This window comes from Tyto alba, unplaced genomic scaffold, assembly GCF_018691265.1.
Source record: "Tyto alba isolate M040663 unplaced genomic scaffold, T.alba_DEE_v4.0 Super-Scaffold_8, whole genome shotgun sequence".
Lineage (NCBI taxonomy): Eukaryota > Metazoa > Chordata > Aves > Strigiformes > Tytonidae > Tyto > Tyto alba.
The window spans coordinates 20,477,574-20,497,755 of NW_024881329.1; the positions used below are offsets into that span (position 1 = coordinate 20,477,574).

At 42.9% G+C, this 20,182-nt stretch overlaps 1 protein-coding gene across 2 annotated transcripts in view; it reads right to left on the bottom strand.

The window, feature by feature from the left end:
- RMDN3 (regulator of microtubule dynamics 3) overlaps positions 1 to 19,397 on the bottom strand; it is a 37,285-nt gene extending 17,888 nt beyond the window's left edge. For both annotated transcript variants that reach the window (XM_042784865.1, XM_042784864.1), the window contains exons 1-6: positions 19,250 to 19,397; positions 17,466 to 17,661; positions 16,665 to 16,811; positions 12,217 to 12,484; positions 10,538 to 10,640; positions 9,394 to 9,454 (exon numbers count right to left, since the gene is read on the bottom strand). In XM_042784865.1, coding sequence (XP_042640799.1) covers positions 9,394 to 9,454; positions 10,538 to 10,640; positions 12,217 to 12,484; positions 16,665 to 16,811; positions 17,466 to 17,661; positions 19,250 to 19,397 — 923 coding nt within the window. The remainder of the gene's footprint in view (positions 1 to 9,393; positions 9,455 to 10,537; positions 10,641 to 12,216; positions 12,485 to 16,664; positions 16,812 to 17,465; positions 17,662 to 19,249) is intronic.
- Positions 19,398 to 20,182: the final 785 nt, after the last annotated feature.

Consider the following 20,182-nt stretch of genomic DNA (forward strand, 5'->3'; position numbering starts at 1 on the left):
CTGCAGTTTAACTGTGTGCATGACACTTTTGTTTAAGCCTGATACAAAACATTTCCTCTCGTTTGAGCCTGATGCTTAGCAACTTCAGCTGATGCCATCTAGTTCTTGCTTTGGAAGAAAGCATTCCCACTTCACCCTCTCCGTGCCACCTGATTTACAGATAAGCTATATTCCTCTCAGTTACCTTTCTTCCAGCCTGACAAGTCTTAAATCTATTAACTAATTCTATTTGCAAAAGCTGTTCTGTGCTTTTGATCTCCCTTGTCACACACCTCTGGTAATGCTGCAGTTTTAAAATACCTTTTCAGAGAAGGCAAGGATGGATTTGCACAGCTTTTAATGAGATTATGTTCATCATATTCCCATTTCACACAACTCTCCTGTTTTCAAGCAAAAAAATACTCATCACAGTTCATCCTAAAATGTAGGTGCAAAGATCTGTAAAACTAACTAGTCCACAGATACTTACCGACACAAGTTTTTAATCACTTGAATATGACTGAGACCACTTAAGCACTTACCAGTTCAGTTGCAGACCATCAGCTCTGGTGAAACAACTAACCTGACAGCTTTCTGCATGCAAATTCCCCTTAGCAAGTTTTAAAACTGCATAATGCTAATTAAGTTGACTAATATGTGGCTTAAGAAAAAAAAAAAAACAGTATGCATATACACTTCCTAAAGCCACAGACTTGTGTCTGCAGGTTGTTGGAGTTTTTTTACTAGTATAATTATTTTACTTCCATGTGTGAACTTTTCTCTCAATACACCATAAATTAAACGGTGCATCTCCTAATCTAGAGACTGATATATTGATTTGAAATGCAGATATGTACACATGTACGCCTAGTGAGAAAGTGGGGAGAAAAAATAATCTAATTTCTTAAAATGCCCACAGGCTCTCTCCAAACCTTTTAAGTAGCTGTCCTCTATCACATGCTTGCACAACTTGGTGGAAAAAGTAACCGAATACATTGTTCTAGTTGAAGTGATATGGCAACTGGGAGCACAACTATGCCAAAAGCTCTCTGTAGGCCTCTCGTGACTGCCCCGGATGATCGTTTGGGAACAACTTCAGCACTGCACACAACTGCAGGAGACCTCCTCCGAGTTTGACTCATCAGCAGACTCCACAAGGGCCATGATTATAGCAGTACAAACATTACACCACTGCCAAGCCATAAAACTCCCAAATGCCCAGATATTTATATGAAGGTCTTCACTATTTTATATGAAAACAACTTTAATTTTTTTAAATTGAGACAATACTGTATTTTGTTTATTTTAATTTTTGTTACTAATTGCACAGCAAAGGCAGATTATGGCTCCTGTCTGCCAAGTAACAAACTCCTCAGCACTGCTCTAGTGGGACCAACAAGAACACTCAACTGAGGCAAACTCATGACAACCCTCGTCCCTCTGCAAAAGCAGCCAAAGCCACTGCACAAGCAAAGCCTCACCCCTTCCACGGGCAGTCAGCTCCACAAAGACTACTTTATCTGCCCAAGATATACCAAAACGAAAGCAAGATCCCAACATACTAAAATGAGTAATTCCTATACCACCTTAAGGGCTTGAGGCAGAATATCACTTAAAATAGTATCTCCACTTGGAAGACAGAAAAGTGCAACCCTAGGAATCTCAGGATGAATTCAGACGATCGCTCAAAACTGCTCCCAGTCTCAGACAGAAAATCTGCTCCAGACACTTGGTATTGTCTTTAATTTCTGTGCTTCACACCTGCAGTCTCAGTGTCTTGGAACAGATGGGATGCAGAAGTTTCTAGCAACCTGAATTCTCAGCCTTGCTAATGAAAGAGACAACAAAAAAGTATCAAAATAATCTAAGTCTTCTGCCTTTAGAGAAATTAACAAGGTCAAAAAAAGATGTATATTAAATTTTAGGATTGCTAGCATCCTTCTTGTGAAATTTCTGTGAGCAAACAAAGGAAACTTGGTATAGCTGTAACTGGTACAAAGTTATTTGCAGTTCATTGAGGGGTGAACGTGGGAGGTTCATCACTGGAGGGCTGTCTAATCTGTTCTGAAAAGCACCCATAAGGAAGAACTGTTTTGGAGTGAATGAACTACCCGAGTCTCCTTTACCCTTATTTTTCCACAATTAACTGCTCTTTAAAACTTACTGCGAGCAGATGGACATTGAATGGAGCAGCAAAAAAATCCTCTGACAATGACACTGATGCTATTAACTAACTCCATTAGGTTGCAGCAGAGATTAAATTTAAATAGGCTGCAGACTAGCATATGTTAGAAAATTTATCAATTAATGGGGGTGGCTGCAGAGAATCAAATTTAAAGGTTACAGTATATCACAAGCAGCCCAAGGCAATAATATGATGCTGTACTAGCAAACCTCAGCTAAAGTACTGTACACAATTTTTGAGTAATAAATTAAACAGAAAAAAAAAGGACGAGCTGGACAGAGTCCATATGACAACAATGAGAATAGGAGGCTTGCAGAACACCACCACACTAGAAGGTTGTGACAAGTAGGTCTGCTTTCTTTCAAAACACTGGATGAATACAACAACTATTGTAGCCTCTTACAGTTTCTCACATCAAACTTTTTTCATGTCTAGAGAAGACAGAAGTAAAAATGAAGCTTACGTTGATATCAGGAAAAATCCATATAGTTATATATATGTATTATTATATCCATATAATTAAACAAACTACTTGATAAAACAGGAGAAAGGAGAGAGAAGGGCACAGAACAAGCCCCAAGTTTTTAGGGATCAGGGCCAGTTTTGGTATACCTGGCATACACCCTTGCAAGAAGGTAAGTGAGATGACTTTCTGGAGGCCCCTCCCAACTCTGTGTTCTCAATTCCTTAAACACTAGAAACCAAACTACTTTTCTGGATCAGTGTTCTGTTTCACATTTAATTAAGATGCCTATGAACGTGTTCAGGTTCCAGAGACCTGGCAAATTATGTTGAGTTACATGTTAGCTAGTAAGGAGTTTACTCAGGCACATGGCTAAAACCAAAGTCAATTTTCATTAGTGATTTTAGTCAAAATTCAAATGACTGCCACAGAAGAGAAAGGTTGAAACATCCCCTTCTTTACCTCTACCGCACTTCATCTTCCCTTGATCCTAAACAAGCTAAAATCTTCATTAGCTACCTCAACTGCGACACAAAGTAAGTCTTCAATTTAGTTCGATTTCTATGTTGATTTTATCTGCTGAAGATCTCTAGTCTGCCTTGGGAGGCAGTAAGAAAGAACCATATGCGATCTCTTTGTAGAACAAAACGTATTCATCCCGGTGAAGACTAAAGATACAAATGGTATTTATTGTGCAGAACATATAATTTTTATAGAGTGACCTCATGCTTATTTAAACCTCCGGTTTTACTCAGAAGACTTGCAGTTGTCCTCCCACGAGCTGCCAGCAAAGAGCCTGGACATGCCTGGGCAAGATACTCAAACTACAGAAACCCGGCTGCAGGAACTACTAATGCTTTCAAGGAAGGTGTCACCTGCACCAACACCAACGAGAAGAGCCATGACATGAAGCCTTTAGTAGTGCATGAGTTGTTTTTCCTGTTTGTAGCGTTATCACCTGTGCTCTGAGAGCTTCCTATTGACACACACAGACTCTTAAGATCTCAGTTCTCAGAACTTCTCTTTTCTTTACGCCTAACAAATAAAAAGCAACCCACAGACCGTAAATGTCAAATCACTTCACTGTTTCCAAGAAAAGGAGGGAATATTGATCCCTGCTGGGATTTCTTTTGTCCCTGCTCATGCTTTTCAGTTCTTTCTCTTCCTTGGCTCCTCTCCGGTGTTCCCACTCTCAGACTCTCCGTGGAGATGTTTCAGGGTACCAGCACCCCTGAGGAAGGGAGGGACCCTCCTGAGTCAGGGGGATGCTGTCAAGCAGCTCTAGCTGCATGCTATTTTTTCTCCTCTAAGTTCTGAAATATCTTCTAACGCCTGTTCCTATTTGCTATAGTCGCTTCTGTCCCTAATCTATATTGTCAGTAACTTCCCTGTTTAATCCACCCGCAGAACAGAAAATGCTCAGTTCAAATCCAGACATAGCTCAAAATTGGCCAGATCTGGGCAGAAATCCATGAAGAGTTAAATCCTGAAATACTGCCAGTTGTTAAAATTAAAGCTATCTTCAAGTCATATCCGGAATGCTGTCGCTTTTCAAAAAACTGGTATCTACCCACGAGCTACCAGATGTACTAACAGAATTTAAAAGGGCTGGTACACAATTCAGTGGCTAGCAAGCATGCAGGGTGCTCCACCAAAGCGACAGCCTCTTTAGAGGAGAGGACACATTGTGGAGGCTCATCCAACCCAAGAACATATCCTCCTCCCGCTTCTCTATAACATATATAATCTCTCCAAGAGGGCTAAAGCTTATTACTTCTTCTGTAACGACAGCCTTCAGCAGTCAGCAAATAGCCTTTAATTTCCAATGTGAAATATGAAAATCAAACAAAAGCTGCTAATACAAGACCTGCAAAATTTTTCCCAGATGGACCTCTGAAATCCCTCACTGCTCTGGTTGTACTTCAGTATTTCTTTTAACGATAGGAGGAGAAGCCAAGGCAAACACAGCTCACTATCCTTTCCCCATCCCTAGAGCTGCCGTTATGCTCTTGCAGTTGCACTGCAAACAGCCACACCAAAATGGACAGGGGATTCTAACAAGGCTACAATTATTTCTCTCACTTCATTCATGAAGATGTCACATATCTGTGCCTAAGCAACAAACTGCACAGGTTTGGGCAACAATCCATGCCTCTTCCACCCATCCCTAAAAGCAAGAACAGACTTACAAACTTGCTCTGTGCTCCTATTCATGAGTTGCCATCAGCTAAGGGAGTAACCAATTTAGTTGGACATAATCTCTCCATCCAGAGATCTTTTACAATTAAAGCAGAGAATGACTTTGATGTTTGTATCAAAAGTAAGAATCGGGAAATTATAAGACAGGAGTACACAGGCATTGAGAGCATTTGGTGTAATACCAATCAGCCTACAATACACAAACCTACTGTAAAGGTACTAAATATATCAAATGCCCAACCCAACTCTCACACGCTTCTACGTTCCTAAGTGGTGCCTGCAGGGGAGGCACAGCCAGAGATCAGTCCTGCTGCACGAGGCCTGTCTGGCCTGTGTAGCCCCGATCAAATCTCGGTTCTGTTCTGACCGGCTCTGTGGAGATGGCTCTCCTGGGACCAGCTGGCTTCCAAGAGCGACTACAGTAACAGCTTTGTACCAAATCTGATGTCAAGAAGACCCAAGGGATCCATGAAAGGACTCTCCTTCATATTTGGGCAGATCCCAAAGCTAGTCCAGACATAGTCCCAGACACTTACTGCTTCCTCTGTCATTCTTGAGAAACCACTTGCTCCCGCGCTGCCAAAGCCTTCCAGCCACCCAGCCACAAACGCTCCCAAGCTGCAGCCAGTCACGCTCCACTCAGCCTTTGCCAGCACTCAGAAATCCCTTCTCATTCACAGAGTTATTTTCTTTGTTCGTTGCTTCAAAATGTCAGTCATTACTGCAATAACTATGAAGCACTGAGAAGGGTAAAAAAAGTTTTACTTGCAGTGATAATTGTATGCAAAATATCTTCCATCTTGCTTGACAAGCATCACACAAAGCCAGTAAAAGAGGGAATGATTTGTGCAACAGAAGCAAATACAGCATAGAGAACGACAAATAAACACCAAAAACCAGCACAACTGTATCTTAAGTCATCCATAAGCACTGATTGGCAAGTGATAAAATAGAAAATTCCAGTCAACATGAAATAACGCACACAGAAAAAATGCAGCCCTAACGATACCTACACAGTCACCGGCTTCACAGAGTCTGTATCACACAGAAGAGGCATTAAAATCACTGGGAATATTTCTATTAAAATGCCCATTTAGTATGCTGTATTGAAGAGAAAGACAATGTTGACCACTGTATATGGAAGCAAGAATGAAAAGGATCATGTTAGTATTACACTAATCTACTCTGCTCCCACAGCTCATGTTCTGCAGTGAATTCCCATACTTTGTCTGGAAGGAGGTAGAAAGAGAATAATAGGGGAAAGAAAACATGGGAGATGAGAGATAATGATCCCCTGTGAAAAGAGATAATAAAAGATTGGGACTCTTCAGCAAGGGATACAGATACTAAAGAGAGAAATACAACAGAACAAAACCGTAATTTACATAGGAAGTGTGAATAAACGTTCTCTGTTCACTTCTCCATAAACCAAGAGCCAGGGCACCAAATCAAAAACAAAAAAAGCTTTGAAACCTCTACTGGCAATTTCAAACAGAGGACACAGTTTTTCTTCTAGACAGAGCACGTTAAAATATGGGATCTGTACCAGTGGACGGTATGGAAGCGGCAGGAGCGGAGTGGCTACAACCAGATTACACAGACTGACGGAGGACAGCTCCATCATGGGCAAGGAAGGGGCCCCTGCACATCTCCCTGCTGGAGGCAGGGACAGCACACTGAAGAGACTATTGCATTCTTTCCTTTTCTTTTTTATATTTTCCTAAATGTTGCTACCACAGACAGCATGATGAACTACACGTAATTCTGAGCAATGTGCCCATTACTTGAGTAAAGGGAAAACAACCTATAATGTCTTTTGAAACTATGTTTTATCCTACATTTTTCATATATATGTATCTTTTCACGTACTCATTTAATGAGCAATCATTCACATCATTTAATGAGCAATAGTTGTGTGTGGTTTTTTTTTTTTTTTCCTCAGGGTAAATTCGATTAGCATAAAAAGACTACAATTAAAACAGCTTGCAACCATCCCATGACCCATACAGAGCTGGAAAGGGAATAACTTCCTGTTCTATTCATGGTAGAAAATAATTATTTCTGTGTCTGATAAAGGTAGTTACATATCCATTTCCAATAAATCCCATGCCTCCCACATGCTGCTCTGCTATTTCCTTTCTCCAGCTGCCCTTCTGCAGCTGCTCTCTAGAATTAAAAGCAAGATGTAGCTGTGCAGAAGTCTTACCCCTGTTTGAATAAGAGACAGGTCTAATGGGACAAGAATTGAGCACTCTTTTACCAAAACCAGTGTGGGAAGAGGCAGGCACAGGCTGTAACAGAGGCACTGAGAACACCTCAGCTCGAGAGGCTTGAGATTTTCCGCTGGAGACGCATGACTGAACATCACATTACAGCCACTACTTCTGCCCACTGTAAACTCGGAACCACAAAGCTGTCACTATTACACCCTGGAGCAGAACCTTGCTTTGCAAGATACCAAACCATCGAGCAAAGTGGCTTACAAACTTTATGACTCAACCTGGAAACTAAATGGCAACTAAAAACCCATTCCTTCAAGATGCTACACCAGCAGACAAAGCTGAACACCATAATCTGCTAGAGATTTGTCACGTTGTCTGTCCCAGTATTCTTCCTTCATATTAAAGCTTTAACTGAAAACAGCAATTCATTCCTATAAGCTAAAAGACAATCTTTTCAATGTATTACTATAAGCTAAAAGACAATTTTTTCAAAGTGATAAAGGCATTTGTTTAGATGTCGGTAGTCCAAAACAATCCTCCAAATAAATTTAGTCATTTCAGAAGAGCACAGATTTTGCTTGGTAAAGATGTTGCGTATCCTGTTTTCCCAATAATCTTCATTAAAAAAAAAATTTCTCTTTTATTCTATTTTACATATTTTACATGTCACAGTAACTGCTGATAAACACTGTTCATCAAGGAATTTACCAGAATACCACAAAACCATGATCTCTACAAATATCTGCACCACTCTACAAACTCTCTCCTGGTATATTTTTTGAAAAGGAAACCAATTCTTTCAATCCCATGAGCTGCAACCAAAGCGTGTTCATTCAGGCTGCTGAAGAGAGCAAGGTACTTTCCCTCTCGCCTAACTCCTTACTGAAATCCCAGACAATGGCAGCATTTATACAAACATAGCACACCTTGCTTTGCTAAACTAAAGATCACCTCATCTTTTACCATGAAAAAAAAAAAAATATATTTGTAAAAAAAAAAAAGAGCCATATGCTGCTGTCTCAGTTCATTTCAAAGCCAGAGTGCTTTGCAGAGTGACAAGCAGCACACCCATGAGCAGAATACAGCAGTGCCCCGCCACAAGACACTCTCCAGAAGACTATAAAAGCCTGTCTGATAAGAATGATGTTTCTACTTACTCCAGAATTAAGATTAATATAAGAACATTGGCACAGAGCTAAGCCCATGCTGACAGGCCTAGCTGAGTGAGGCAAATATATCACCTCTTGACATAAAGCAAGCATCTCTGTGCAGCAGAGCATTATCGAAATGTCAATAACACAGTAAAAACCAACAATTAACCCAAGAATGTTGGAGGAGCACAAAGGAAAAGCCTCATTCATATTTAACAACTGTTAAGACTTTGCCCCCACAGCTGTGCAGCTGGCTGCGAGCGTGGCTTTGAAGGATATACACATTCTCTATAGGGGGCTGAAAAGAGGCCAAAGGAAACAGAGGATTCGAGAGAGGAAATAGAGAGCCTCACCATACTGAGCTCTCAAAGCCAGGAACTAGCTTTCTGCAAGTTATCTGCGTGAAACACTCTTTGGCAGCCCATCTGCAGCCAGCGCGGAACAGGGCGCTCCGCGACGCGTTTTCCCAGGGTCTGCAGGCGCAGCTCCTGCCCGTGCCTGGGGGCTCGCAGCGTCCTCCCTGGCACACACACAGCCTGGGGCCAGCTGCTGGGCACACCTCCTGCATTCGGACAGGGAAATCCCACGGCTCCCAGGAAAGCCTCTGAACAAGCCTTCCTTCACCTCGTCAAAATGTATGCACTCAAAACTACGAGTAGCCCAAAGAATATGCAGAATTTAGTCTGCTAAATTTGAGCTGGTGAACACCAAATGGAGCTCAGTGTACTTATTCATCTCAAGTTCCTTTTGTCAATAGCTTCTTTCTCCAAGGCTCATCTGGAAGTTCATCCTTCACTGCCACCACCAAAGTTCATCGGCTTGTTAGGTGCAGGCTCACAAAAGCCTTGATATGATCTGTTCTTAGTACCCAAAGAACTTCATTATTCTATTTGGGAGCTTTTGCTCAAGAACCCTTCTGGTCATCTCACCTCTGAGAGAAATTCATAATTAAATTGGAGTAAGCAAAGCAAAGTTTATTACTATAATCACAACCAAACCTACCGTCTGTCAAGCCATTACTTATGCCAGTCAACCAAAGCTGTTAAAACCAGCTTTTTACGGAAAATAACATCAATTTAGTATATTCCAAGTAAGGACAAATAATCTTTATGTTTTTCAATGCAGCTCAGCTCACAACAACCTCCAAGTCCTTTTCCTATGCTTCTTAAAAGCCAAAAGTAAGAAGCTACATACCACTGATGGCACTCAGCACTTTGATCCCACTTCTGTAAGGCAATTTCTATCTCTTCTTTCCCTGCAAAAAAGTGGTCAGAGGTAAGAACTTCAGCCGCTTTCCCTCTTAACTTCTTTCTCGAAGGCTGTTAGAGTACAATAATAGAATGGCATAGAAGTCATATTTGTTATTTTTATAATACTTTTGGCTTGAAAATGTCCTGTAAATAACTCCATGCTCTTGCAGTGAAATGGAACATCCAAGATCACTTGAAGAGATCATGCAAATTTTTAGTACAGTAGCAAGTTGTGTTGACTCATCAACATGGTTTCACCTTATTTGGAAGCACAGTTATCTATAATGAAAACATCTTCCACACCATGTTAAGAAAAGTTAATTAGAGCTTTCGGTGGTTTTGTTCCGATGCATTTCACAGCCTCAGACCTAGGACCTGCCTCACTTCCCCTTCTTCTCTCCTCCAAGAACCTGTAGCCTCAAAAAGCTGAAAACTCAGTGTCAACTGAAGGCTAAACAGACTATCAAAATAAAACCTTAAATTTTATGCTTTAAATGGCTACACTGATTTCCAAAAAGGAATAATTATATTAGATAGTTATAGTATTAACTCACTATATTTATTTATGTGCATAATAAACAGGACAAATTATTTAGAATAGTATTTTTCTTTGTTGCACATCTTAACTGTAACAGAGATGACTTTTTGTTTTATTATGACCCACCTACAGCCTCGCAAACAAACCACATTTGAGCTGGTGAAGAACAAGAGAATGAAACTAAACTGATTCCTCTCAGTAAACACGTTTAAAAATAAATTTCTTTTTTACTTCTACATGTGTTAGCAAGACAAAATTAAACGCATTACAGCAAAAACTTCTCTTAATACCACACAGAATACAAATGATAGGTTTGAGAAAAACTTTTACAACTTCAACTAGCCCTTGGTCTCATTACACTATCTTTCAGAAAGCAAAAATTTTAAACACATACCACCGCAGCTCTGCTAGCTACTCGCCTAAAAAAAAAGATTACAAGATGAAAAAAACAAAAATCCACACTGTTTGCAAGCACAGGGTTTATAAACCCGGAGTGTAATGTCAGCTTTGACCATCTCCCTCCCTTTGCCTCAAACACCCACTTCCTCACCATCAGATGCGTACGATCTCTTCTCATCTGTATCTTCTGTGACTTCGCACATATCACTATGTGCTCGGGCCAGGCGCCAAAGAAAGTCTTTCTGGTCTGCATACTGCAGTAAAAGCATAAAGGTTATATATCAAAATCCATTCTGCCATTGACAAAGAACATGAGAAATCAAAAATCAAGTGGGGGCATATACTAGAAGTCACACAGGCATTTTTTGAATCCGTGAAAGGCCCCAACTCTAAAAGAACTGAAGCAGAACCACAAAAGGGCAAACGGGATGGCCAAGTTTATAATTAAGCTTACAGTGCTACACTACGGCTATGGGTTTAATTGTTGCTGCCTTCTGACAAGGAACACCTCCACTTCAGAGGCCATACTGCAGTCAGTTCTTCAGCAGTCTCTGCTAACCTCAAAACACTGGGGAGGAAAAAAAAAAAAAAAATCACTGTAAACCTCACTACATTAAAATTCACAAACTCGATTTTGCTTTTTTCATGCCTCAGTCTGCATTCAAACAGTTTCACAGCCTGCCTCGTTCCTAAAGCCGGGCAATACTGCAGGTGTACTGCTAAAATTGAAGCGGATATTTTCTGACAAACTCAAAGTTACTTAGAAAAAAAAAAAAAAGTAGAAAATTAAACCACAACCACCCTAAGTCTGGATCCTTTTGCAGTAGTATTGTAAACAAAAGAAAGTGGGAGAATCACCACAAAGAAGGATGCAAGTGAACTTCGAAAGCCAACAGGCCTGTCACTTCCTGGTGGGAAGGAAAAAACCCAATCTACTTGAAATTAGAACTGACCACATTATCTGTTATTTCTTTCCTTCTGTTCCTTGTGGAAATACAGGAAACAAAAAAGGCTCTATAAAAAGCTGGTAACCCAAAATGTTTTCTTTGCTGGCTGCGCAGCACTCGGGTAAACACCAGCAGAGGCTGATGGTGCAACTGCAGCGGGCCCAGGCGTGCCGGCGCTGGCAGGTCACACCGGCCGCAGCAAGATGCTCGGCCGTGCCGGGTGCCTGTGGCCAGGGGTGGGAGCCAGCCACCCGCTGCAGCTCGGGCAGAACTGGCACTGCCCCCTGCTACGTCCCCACAGCCCAGCGCCAGCGCTCGCCGCATCAGGGGATCGATGCCCATCGCCTGTACTGTATGAAAACCCCACATTCTTCAAAGTGGCAAAACACCTGCACCATCCAGGTTTTTCACCTCGTTAGCTAAGACACACCTAAGTGTTGTCTGAGCCCTCTGTCGGAACACCCAACTTATTTATTTCACGAACCACCACACACGTGCACTGGGTGGTCCTCGGAAACACCAAGTTTCCTGAATACAGATCGAGCCATTGCACATGCAACAAGGTAAACGCTCTCAAAACATTTGCTGAGTTTACTGTATACACACAATACTGTTCCTTTACACATGTACAGTGCATTCACTCAGGGAAAGTGATGACATGATGAGACACAGAGTTCCAAGACAGAAAGCGACTGGGAACCGGCTGCTGCTGTAGCCCGAATGGTTTTGGCCTTCAGCCCACTCCCAAGGATGGGGGCCACTGGAAGCTGGCCCAGGCGCTGTGCAGGGCCTGAACCCTGCTAAGATATGCAACTGCCTCTTTCCCAGCTATTTAGCTGAAAACACAAATCACTGCTGGAAAATATAAAAAGGCAACCTTTACCGCCAGTTTATTATTCAGCAGCAGCTGGAATCCCTCTCTCTTGTCCTGCTCATCTCCGTCGTGCAAGCGGTCAGCCTGCTGCAGTAGCTGACCCAGCTCTTCCTCTAGTGAGGAATCGAGGATTAAATGTGGTTCATCCTCATTGACAAGATCCAGGGAATCCCGCCGTGCAGTTCTCACTGTTTCACAGCTCACTTCGTCTTCCCCTTCTTCGCTTTCTCTCTCGGACTCCCGGTCGTAATCAGACTCAGCATTGGCTGTGGTGTATCTTTGAAAAAACAAACAAACAAAAAAAAAAACACAACAAAAAACCACCAAAATCAAAACAACCCATAACGCAAAATTAGTTTGAGGAGATGTGGTGCAGCCTATGACAGTTTTATACATCTGGTATAGAAAAAAAAACAACTCTTCCTAAGAGAGGAAGAGGAGTTTCTTTCTTTATCCTGGGGAATACTGTACAATCCAAGTGTCTCAAACAGCACACCAATTGTTATTTCTCATATATTATACCCAACCTCAAACAGCTGAAGAAAGAAGGCCCCCCAAAAGTTGAGCAGAACTTGGTCACCAACGTCCACATCTCTCTCAGACACCATAACAACTTCTCTTAGACCTTCTAACTTCAATGTAAGAGAATTAAACTAAGAATAAGACAGGACAATTCACTTAAACGTATGGATTATAAAAGAGAATTTCAACTGAAAAATCCAACACGCTCACCCATGTGGAAAATATAACCTGAGGTTTTTAGCCTGTTCCAGGAAATTTCAGACACAATGGCTGTTTTGGCAATATCTAGTACGTCCACTGTCTTGTCTGAGCGCTAAATACAAAACAGCTTGTTCACACTGACGTGTGAAAAGGTGCAAACCAGTAGAAGAGGGAGCAAAACTATTTCACATGAGCAACAAGTCCAGAAAGGAGACAGCAGATGAGCCACAAAAAGACACCACATGTACAAAACCCCAGGCAGTGATTAGCTGCTAAATTAGTCAAATGAACCAAGATAAAGCTCAGCTCACAGTTTCTGAAAATGGCTAGAATCAAGCCTCCCCAAGCCATATACAGGCACATAAGCTGGACACTTAAAACAGCATTATGTATTGACCACTACCATTGCAGTGGGGTGCCTACTTACAGAGCTAACTTATTTTTGAGGAAGGCTCCCTATTTGTCTCCCTCACATTTATCTGTAAGCTTTTAACTGAAGAATAAGCACAAATCAGCCAGTAATTTAGGAATGTGCACTTCTGTATTTGGATTTTGTTGGTTTATCTGAATAGAAAGCTCTCTTCCCAAAGCAAGCTACTTCAAATCCCATAAACAATTCTAGGGGAAGTTTTAATTGTTACCAATTAAACTGTGCCCAAGCCAACCTTACAAGTTCTTCGAGAATTGAAAGTCATTGCAGCCTGGAGGCATTCAGTATCCACAGCTGCAGTCTCTTTGGTCCTGGCTGAATTTCTCCTCTGAGGGAGAGCCTCACACTGTGTATGAAGCTGCCTTTGTCTGGAGACAAGGATACGTGACCAAAGACCATATCGGAAGAAAGCAGTTATGGTAACTTGGCCAAACATAGATAACAAGACACATTTGGCTATCAAAGCTTCAATTTTCCAAGAACCATCAAGAATGCTCAAGCATTTCCCTCTCTGGTAGAGGGTAAACAAATACCCTCAACTCACCACAGCCTCCAACCCTCATCCATAAATTTAAAAACACACCACTCTCTGTACTGAAACATTTTAAGACAAGAAATAAAGTAAAAGTCAGCCTTATCTCTGCAAGTCCAGGAAAACAAGCACTACAAGATGATATGCTGGAGACTATGTAAGCAGCACTAAACTAATGGCTAATGTAACAACATGGTGGTAGGCGACACTGGCATGACTGTTTTGTGATTAAGATTAATTTCTTGGTATTTTCTTAAGATTAATTATATTATTAGTTCGCTAGACTACCTCAGTTTCAGTACTTAAACACAAACTCCTCAAATTCTCTTATTTCCCATTCTAACCTACTAGGCAGCACGGCCGTGGGCTATGCTCACTACAACATTTTACTGACAGTTGCAAAGATTTCAGTACTTCAGCTGAAAAACACTTTCCACATTGAAGGCTCCTGAAACACAATATGGTCTTTAAAAACAGGCAGCAATGGATGGCTCCTATACACTTTTTTCCTCCACCACAAAAATGTGTTTTCTCCAAGACAGCTCATACAAGATGCTGCCAGTTTAAAAAGACAAGTAATACCATATATGACTTCATAAACGCAGAGTTTTCAGAAAGATTAAGGGATTTAGATGTTATCAGCCTGTTCTCTCAAGTTTACGATGATGGAAAGTTCTTAAATGCTTTAGTATGTTGAGGCCTCTGGCTAGCACACATCCTGAAGGAAAATGAAAACATATATTTGGAACAAAAAAGCACATGGAAAGAGGAGGCAGAGAAGCCCAAAAGACCAACACTGTGCCAAAGCAATATAGAGAAATTAAGCAGCCCAAAACCTCTGGGCTCCTGAAAGCTCGTGATGATTTTTGTGAATTGTATATGGAATTGGAGAAGATGCTTATATCCATGTGGTTCACAAAAAGCTGAAATGTGAGTTCTGCCTTCTGAATGTCATTAAAATATTACAATTGCCAGAAATGAATGCACAGCTGAAATTTATCTGTGGAGAACAGTCTCATTCTTCCTCCCAGTGGCTGCTAAAAAGCTTAGTCTTTCCCAAAATTTATATTTCCTACTCCGAACTTCTAGTAGCAAATTTTAGTATTTACATCTCTAAAAGACAATATTGCACACTAAAGTCAGCTGGTCCTGAATAGACTAATATTACACCTAGTCGCATAGGACAAATACCAGAGTGAGAAATTATGTACTAGTCAATGTGCGTGGGTTTTTTTGTTTTGGTTTGGGTTTTGGTTTTTTTTTTTTTGTTTGTTTGTTTGTTTGTTTTGTTTTGTTCTGTTTTTTTTTAAATCAGGCGAGAGCTGCTTATGCACTAATTCTCCACACTTGTCATTAAACCTAATTACACACTTTAAATAAAAAGTGAGAACTCCTCCAACCATCACTAGGTTCCCAATACAGTAACGAAGGTTTGCAGCAAAATATATCCCTGCTCCACAGTTCACTTGAGGTCCCCTAAGGAGGACCACTTCTCTGAACCTTAGAAGCCCCTATCACGACATAAAATTTTCTCATGATCAGATGGCACCTAGGGCTGGTATCTGTTGAAAAAAAACACCATTTACAAAATACACTGGGAGCCTGATGACTTGATACATCTGTTATTCTCTAGATAGCAAGGTCTTCTCTTCAGAACCAACTATATAGTTTTAAAATTTATTCTGCAGCCTTGTTACCTGTTACACCATCGTGAATCGCTTACTCCCTAATTTTGCTTTCATACGAACACCCGCTTCAGATGAATGAAGCGGTTCAATATCCTGAATGAGATCACATCTGCTCTTTCCTGCTTCACCAATACCAGCTACCAAGGATAAAATACTAAAATGCCACCGAGCTATGGCAGTCACAAAGCCTGCTCTCCTGCAGATCCGTGTCCTTTGTTCTAGGAGGCTGCTCCCATAACAGTTGCTTTGTCCCCCGACGACAAACCCATGCTCCCGAGTGTCAGTCTGCACCAGCTGACTGGTCACTTGCACATCACGTCCCCATTCGGCCTGCCCTGCTCTCAGGGCCATCATTAACTTTGCTCTTTAAATCACATTCCATTTTAACTTCCCTGGGAAAACATGTATGACCAGCACTGCGTGCTTTAGAACACACATACCTCAAAAGCTACAGAATTCGTCTGATTAAGACACAGAAGAGAGGCGTTTCATCACAAAGGCAGCAGTCACACACAAGTATGCAGTAGACCTCGTAATATGACAATGCTTGCATCTATATTGTAATTTTTACTGATGTTCTTAAACTACACAGTACTTTTCACCTGTTTTTAAACTATAAATAATCAACACAACTGATCAGTGTGACACAGAAAAAAAAAATGTAAGAAATACCCTAGCTGAAGACATTTTAGTTAACTGGAATATATTTTTAACTTTCTCAAGTTTTCCAGACATTCTAAAATACATTATTGTATGGAAATTTTATTTAGAAGCTCTCTCATTCAAGTCCCAGGACTTCTACTTCTCATGTTCCCACAAGGCTCCCTAGTCAAATCTTTGCTTAAAAAAACCCCTCAAAAACTGTATTTTTTTCTTTTCCTCCTTTCTCTAAAAGTCAGAATCATTGCAATTCTCTCAATCTAGCCCTGCCATAGGTAGATTTACTGTAATAAAACCAAACAAAACCAGGATGACAGACACCTAGTGAGAAAAAAACCCGTCCTTCATGTTATCAACCGCTCAGACATCAGTGATTGGGCACCAAAGCCAGTAAAAGCTGCTTCTAGCCTGATGCTCTGCTTACCCTCCTTCACTTTCCCCATCATCTGTATTGGCTGTTCCTGAGCTGGCTGTGAAATAAATCGAACTGGAGCCTGTGGAATCACTTCTTTCTCTAGGAAAAGGGAACCGCCTCCGGCGAGTTACTTTCTGGGTTTCTTCCAGATGGGACCTTTGAGGAAGGCAAAAAGAGAAACAAATAAATATTTGATAGTGAAATGCCTGCTATTTCACTTCCCTTCCCCTCACCAGCAGGTTCTACCCAGCTCACTTTATATCAAAATGATTCATGATGTGACTTACTCTCGCTTATACAAACATCCCGCTACCATACAGCGAACAAGGTCTTCTACAGTTAAAGCAAGTCTGACAACAGACCTGGTCCATGTATGCAATCCATATACAAAGGGCTAATCATATCACACGTGGTCCTGCAATTTCCTCAGTGAACAAAGACATAGGAATCCTGAAACACCCTGCAGAACATAGGACCTTTCATTCTATATTGAAAGTTACCTACCGTTGGCAGCAATCAGAGAAAAGAGCAGTAACAAGAGACATTTTCAGAACAGATAACCTTCCCAGTCTACAATATGAAGCAAGTGTCACTACTTGCTAAGAAAAAAAAAATAACCCTGGCTAAACATACAATTTCTTTTATGTTAATCTCACTGGACATCAAGACGTAATGCCAGTGAAACCTAAAGAGACACTTTTTCCACTTTGGGATTTTAAATTGAACATACTCAACGATGGCTGCTTTACCATGCTATGGAGCAGATGTGTGCAGCAGCAGAAAAAGCCAGAAAGGGGCAGGGTGGGTTACCTGACTCCGCCAACGATCTCCGCAGCTAAGTGCTGCAGGCTGTTCCGCAGCTCCTCCACTTCTTTCCTCAGCTCTGCAATGTTTCTCAACACGACATCAAGGCGCTCCAGCACACCCGCCTGCTCCTCACACCCGAGGAGAGGGCTGCGAGGAGCGGCATCTCCCGCCTCCACGGGAACCACCGCTCCGGCCACAACTTAAAGAAAACAAGAGAAGGAGTTCATTAGATGCAAGTGGGAAAGGGCTTCGCATGGGAAGCCTTAGCACAATTTTGTTTTCAGAAGATGTAGGACATGAGGCTTGGTCTCAAGTTTTGAGGTTTTGGTTTACTGCTCCCTTCTCTGATACCAGCATCCAGCCACACTTAACAGATCTGCAATAGCAATTTGAGGTAAACAAAGCTCTGTTAACAACACTTCTATAAGAATCCCCTTGTAATTTTGTTTTTTTAAGAGCAAAATCCACACTGAATATGACAAAGACTACAGTAGATGAAGAAACTGCTGTGTTTTTTTTTAAAGTCCTGGCTGCAAATTAATTTAATTCCTATTCTCCACAATTCCGTACTAACAGCACACTGAAAAACTGCATTCTGCTTTTCTCTTGAATTGCAAACAGCTCCCCAGGACATCGAGTAAGATAACATCTGACCTTGCAATGAAGGAAGCCAATGGAAGCTAATTTTGGCCAAATAAGACCTATTCTTTAAAAGAACCCAAACCCTCTATTCTTATTCAAGGGGAAAAAAAAAAAACAAACAAACAAACAAAACAAAAAAAAACCAAACCCCAGAAACTCAAAGAGGAGACATCAGAATTTAAATAGCATTTTAGCCATTAAAATGCGTCATTGCCTTCTACTGAGTACCTTGAACCTTTACCAGTCTGTCTGACCCTTAAACCTGCTTGCAGATACAGCACGATCAGCCAGCATGTAGGAACATCTGTGGATGTGAAGTATGTTTTCTTGAAAGCTTACAAATACACTACCAGTTAAGTCAATTACTTAAGAAGGAACTGCCATTTTATATTAACAACAACAAAAAGAGAATCCCTCTCAGAAAAGCAGCCAGATTTGCAGACATGAAGGGCTTATCTTCCAGGGTACCCTGTGTTAACGTGTCTAGACTCGAGGATAAAAATCTAAATTCTCTTCAATAAAGCACTGTAATCTTTTCCCTCCTCTTCTCTAGCTCCTCAGAAGCTACGCTGCTGGCTTTGCCACCTTCCCCAGAAGGGGCTGTGCAGCCCCTCGGGTTGGTCCCAGCTCCTGCCCCGCTGCTCCTGCTCTCGCTGTCCCCGCAGACACTCCCAACCTCCCCGCTCCTGTTCGGGCCCTGCTGTTTCAGGGCAAAGTCCCCTGAAACCGGACGAGCCGATTCCTTCCGAGACATGCGGTGAGCAACCAAGGGTTGGCGTTTGCTGCAGCAGCAGCCGCCAGCCCGCCAAAGCCAGCGGGGCCTGCCCGTTCTGCTCGCACGGTACACGCTACCTGCGGCGTGCCGGGGAAAAGCGAAGGTGCGAGCACCTAAGAGCCGGTTCCGCAACACCGCGGATGAAAACACCGTTCACAGGCCGCTCCCGCCGGGTGGCCAAGGCAAGGCCTGGGATACCCCAGCGCAGATGCTCAAGGCACTGATCCTCCCCACAAGCGATTTTACTCGTAGCGCCAGCCTGCTGAGCTACCCCCGGTGCTGCCAGCTCGGCCCCGCCGCCTGAGCGGCCGCCCCGCGCACACCCGGATCGGTAAAAGCCGGCCCCGGGTCCTCGCACCGGCCCCCTTACCCGGGCTCCGGGGCTCCGCCGGCCGCCCGCCGCCCCTCCGCCGCCGCCGCAGCTCCCCGAGCAGCGCCAGCCCCAGCCCGGCGCCCAGAGCGGCGCCCAGAGCCACCCCCAGCCCCAGCCCCAGCGCCGGCCGCCCGGGCCGCGCCATGGCGGACACCGGGCTGCTGCCGCGGCGCGCGGCCGGGACGTGAGGGCGGCAGCCAATGACGGGCGTCGACGTCATCGCAGAGCGACCGGGGGGGCGGGCCTAAGGCGAAGCTGGGCACGGGGCGGGGCGGGGCCTGAGGCGGGGGCGGGGCCTGAGGCGGGGCGGGGCCTGAGGCGGGGCGGGGCCGGCAGCTGGGGCTGGGGCTGAGCCTGAACATAAATCTGAACCTAAACCTGTACCAGCACCATACCTGAGCCTGAACCTACAGCTACACCCACACCTGTACTATGCCTGAGCCTGAGCCTGAGCCTGAGCCTGAGCCTGAGCCTGAGCCTGAGCCTGAGCCAGAACCTGTACCAGTACTATACTTGAACCTGAGCCTGAACCTGTACCTGTACCTTTACCTACAGCTACACCCGAACCTGTACCTGTATTTGTACCTACAGCTACACCTGTACCCGAACCTAAACCTGAACCTAGACATGACGCTGTACCAGTACTATACCTGAGCCTAAACCTGAACCTACACCCAAACTTGTACCTGTACATGTACCTGTACCTACAGCTACGCCTGAACCTGAACCTACAGCTACACCCGAACCTGTACCTGTACATGTACATACAGCTACAGCTACACCTGTACCCGCACCTATACCTAAACCTACAGCTACACCTGTACCTGTACTATGCCTGTACCTGTACCTACAGCTACACTCGAAGCTCTACCTATGCCTGTGCTTGTACTATACCTGAACCTGAGTCTGAACCTACAGCTACACCTGTAC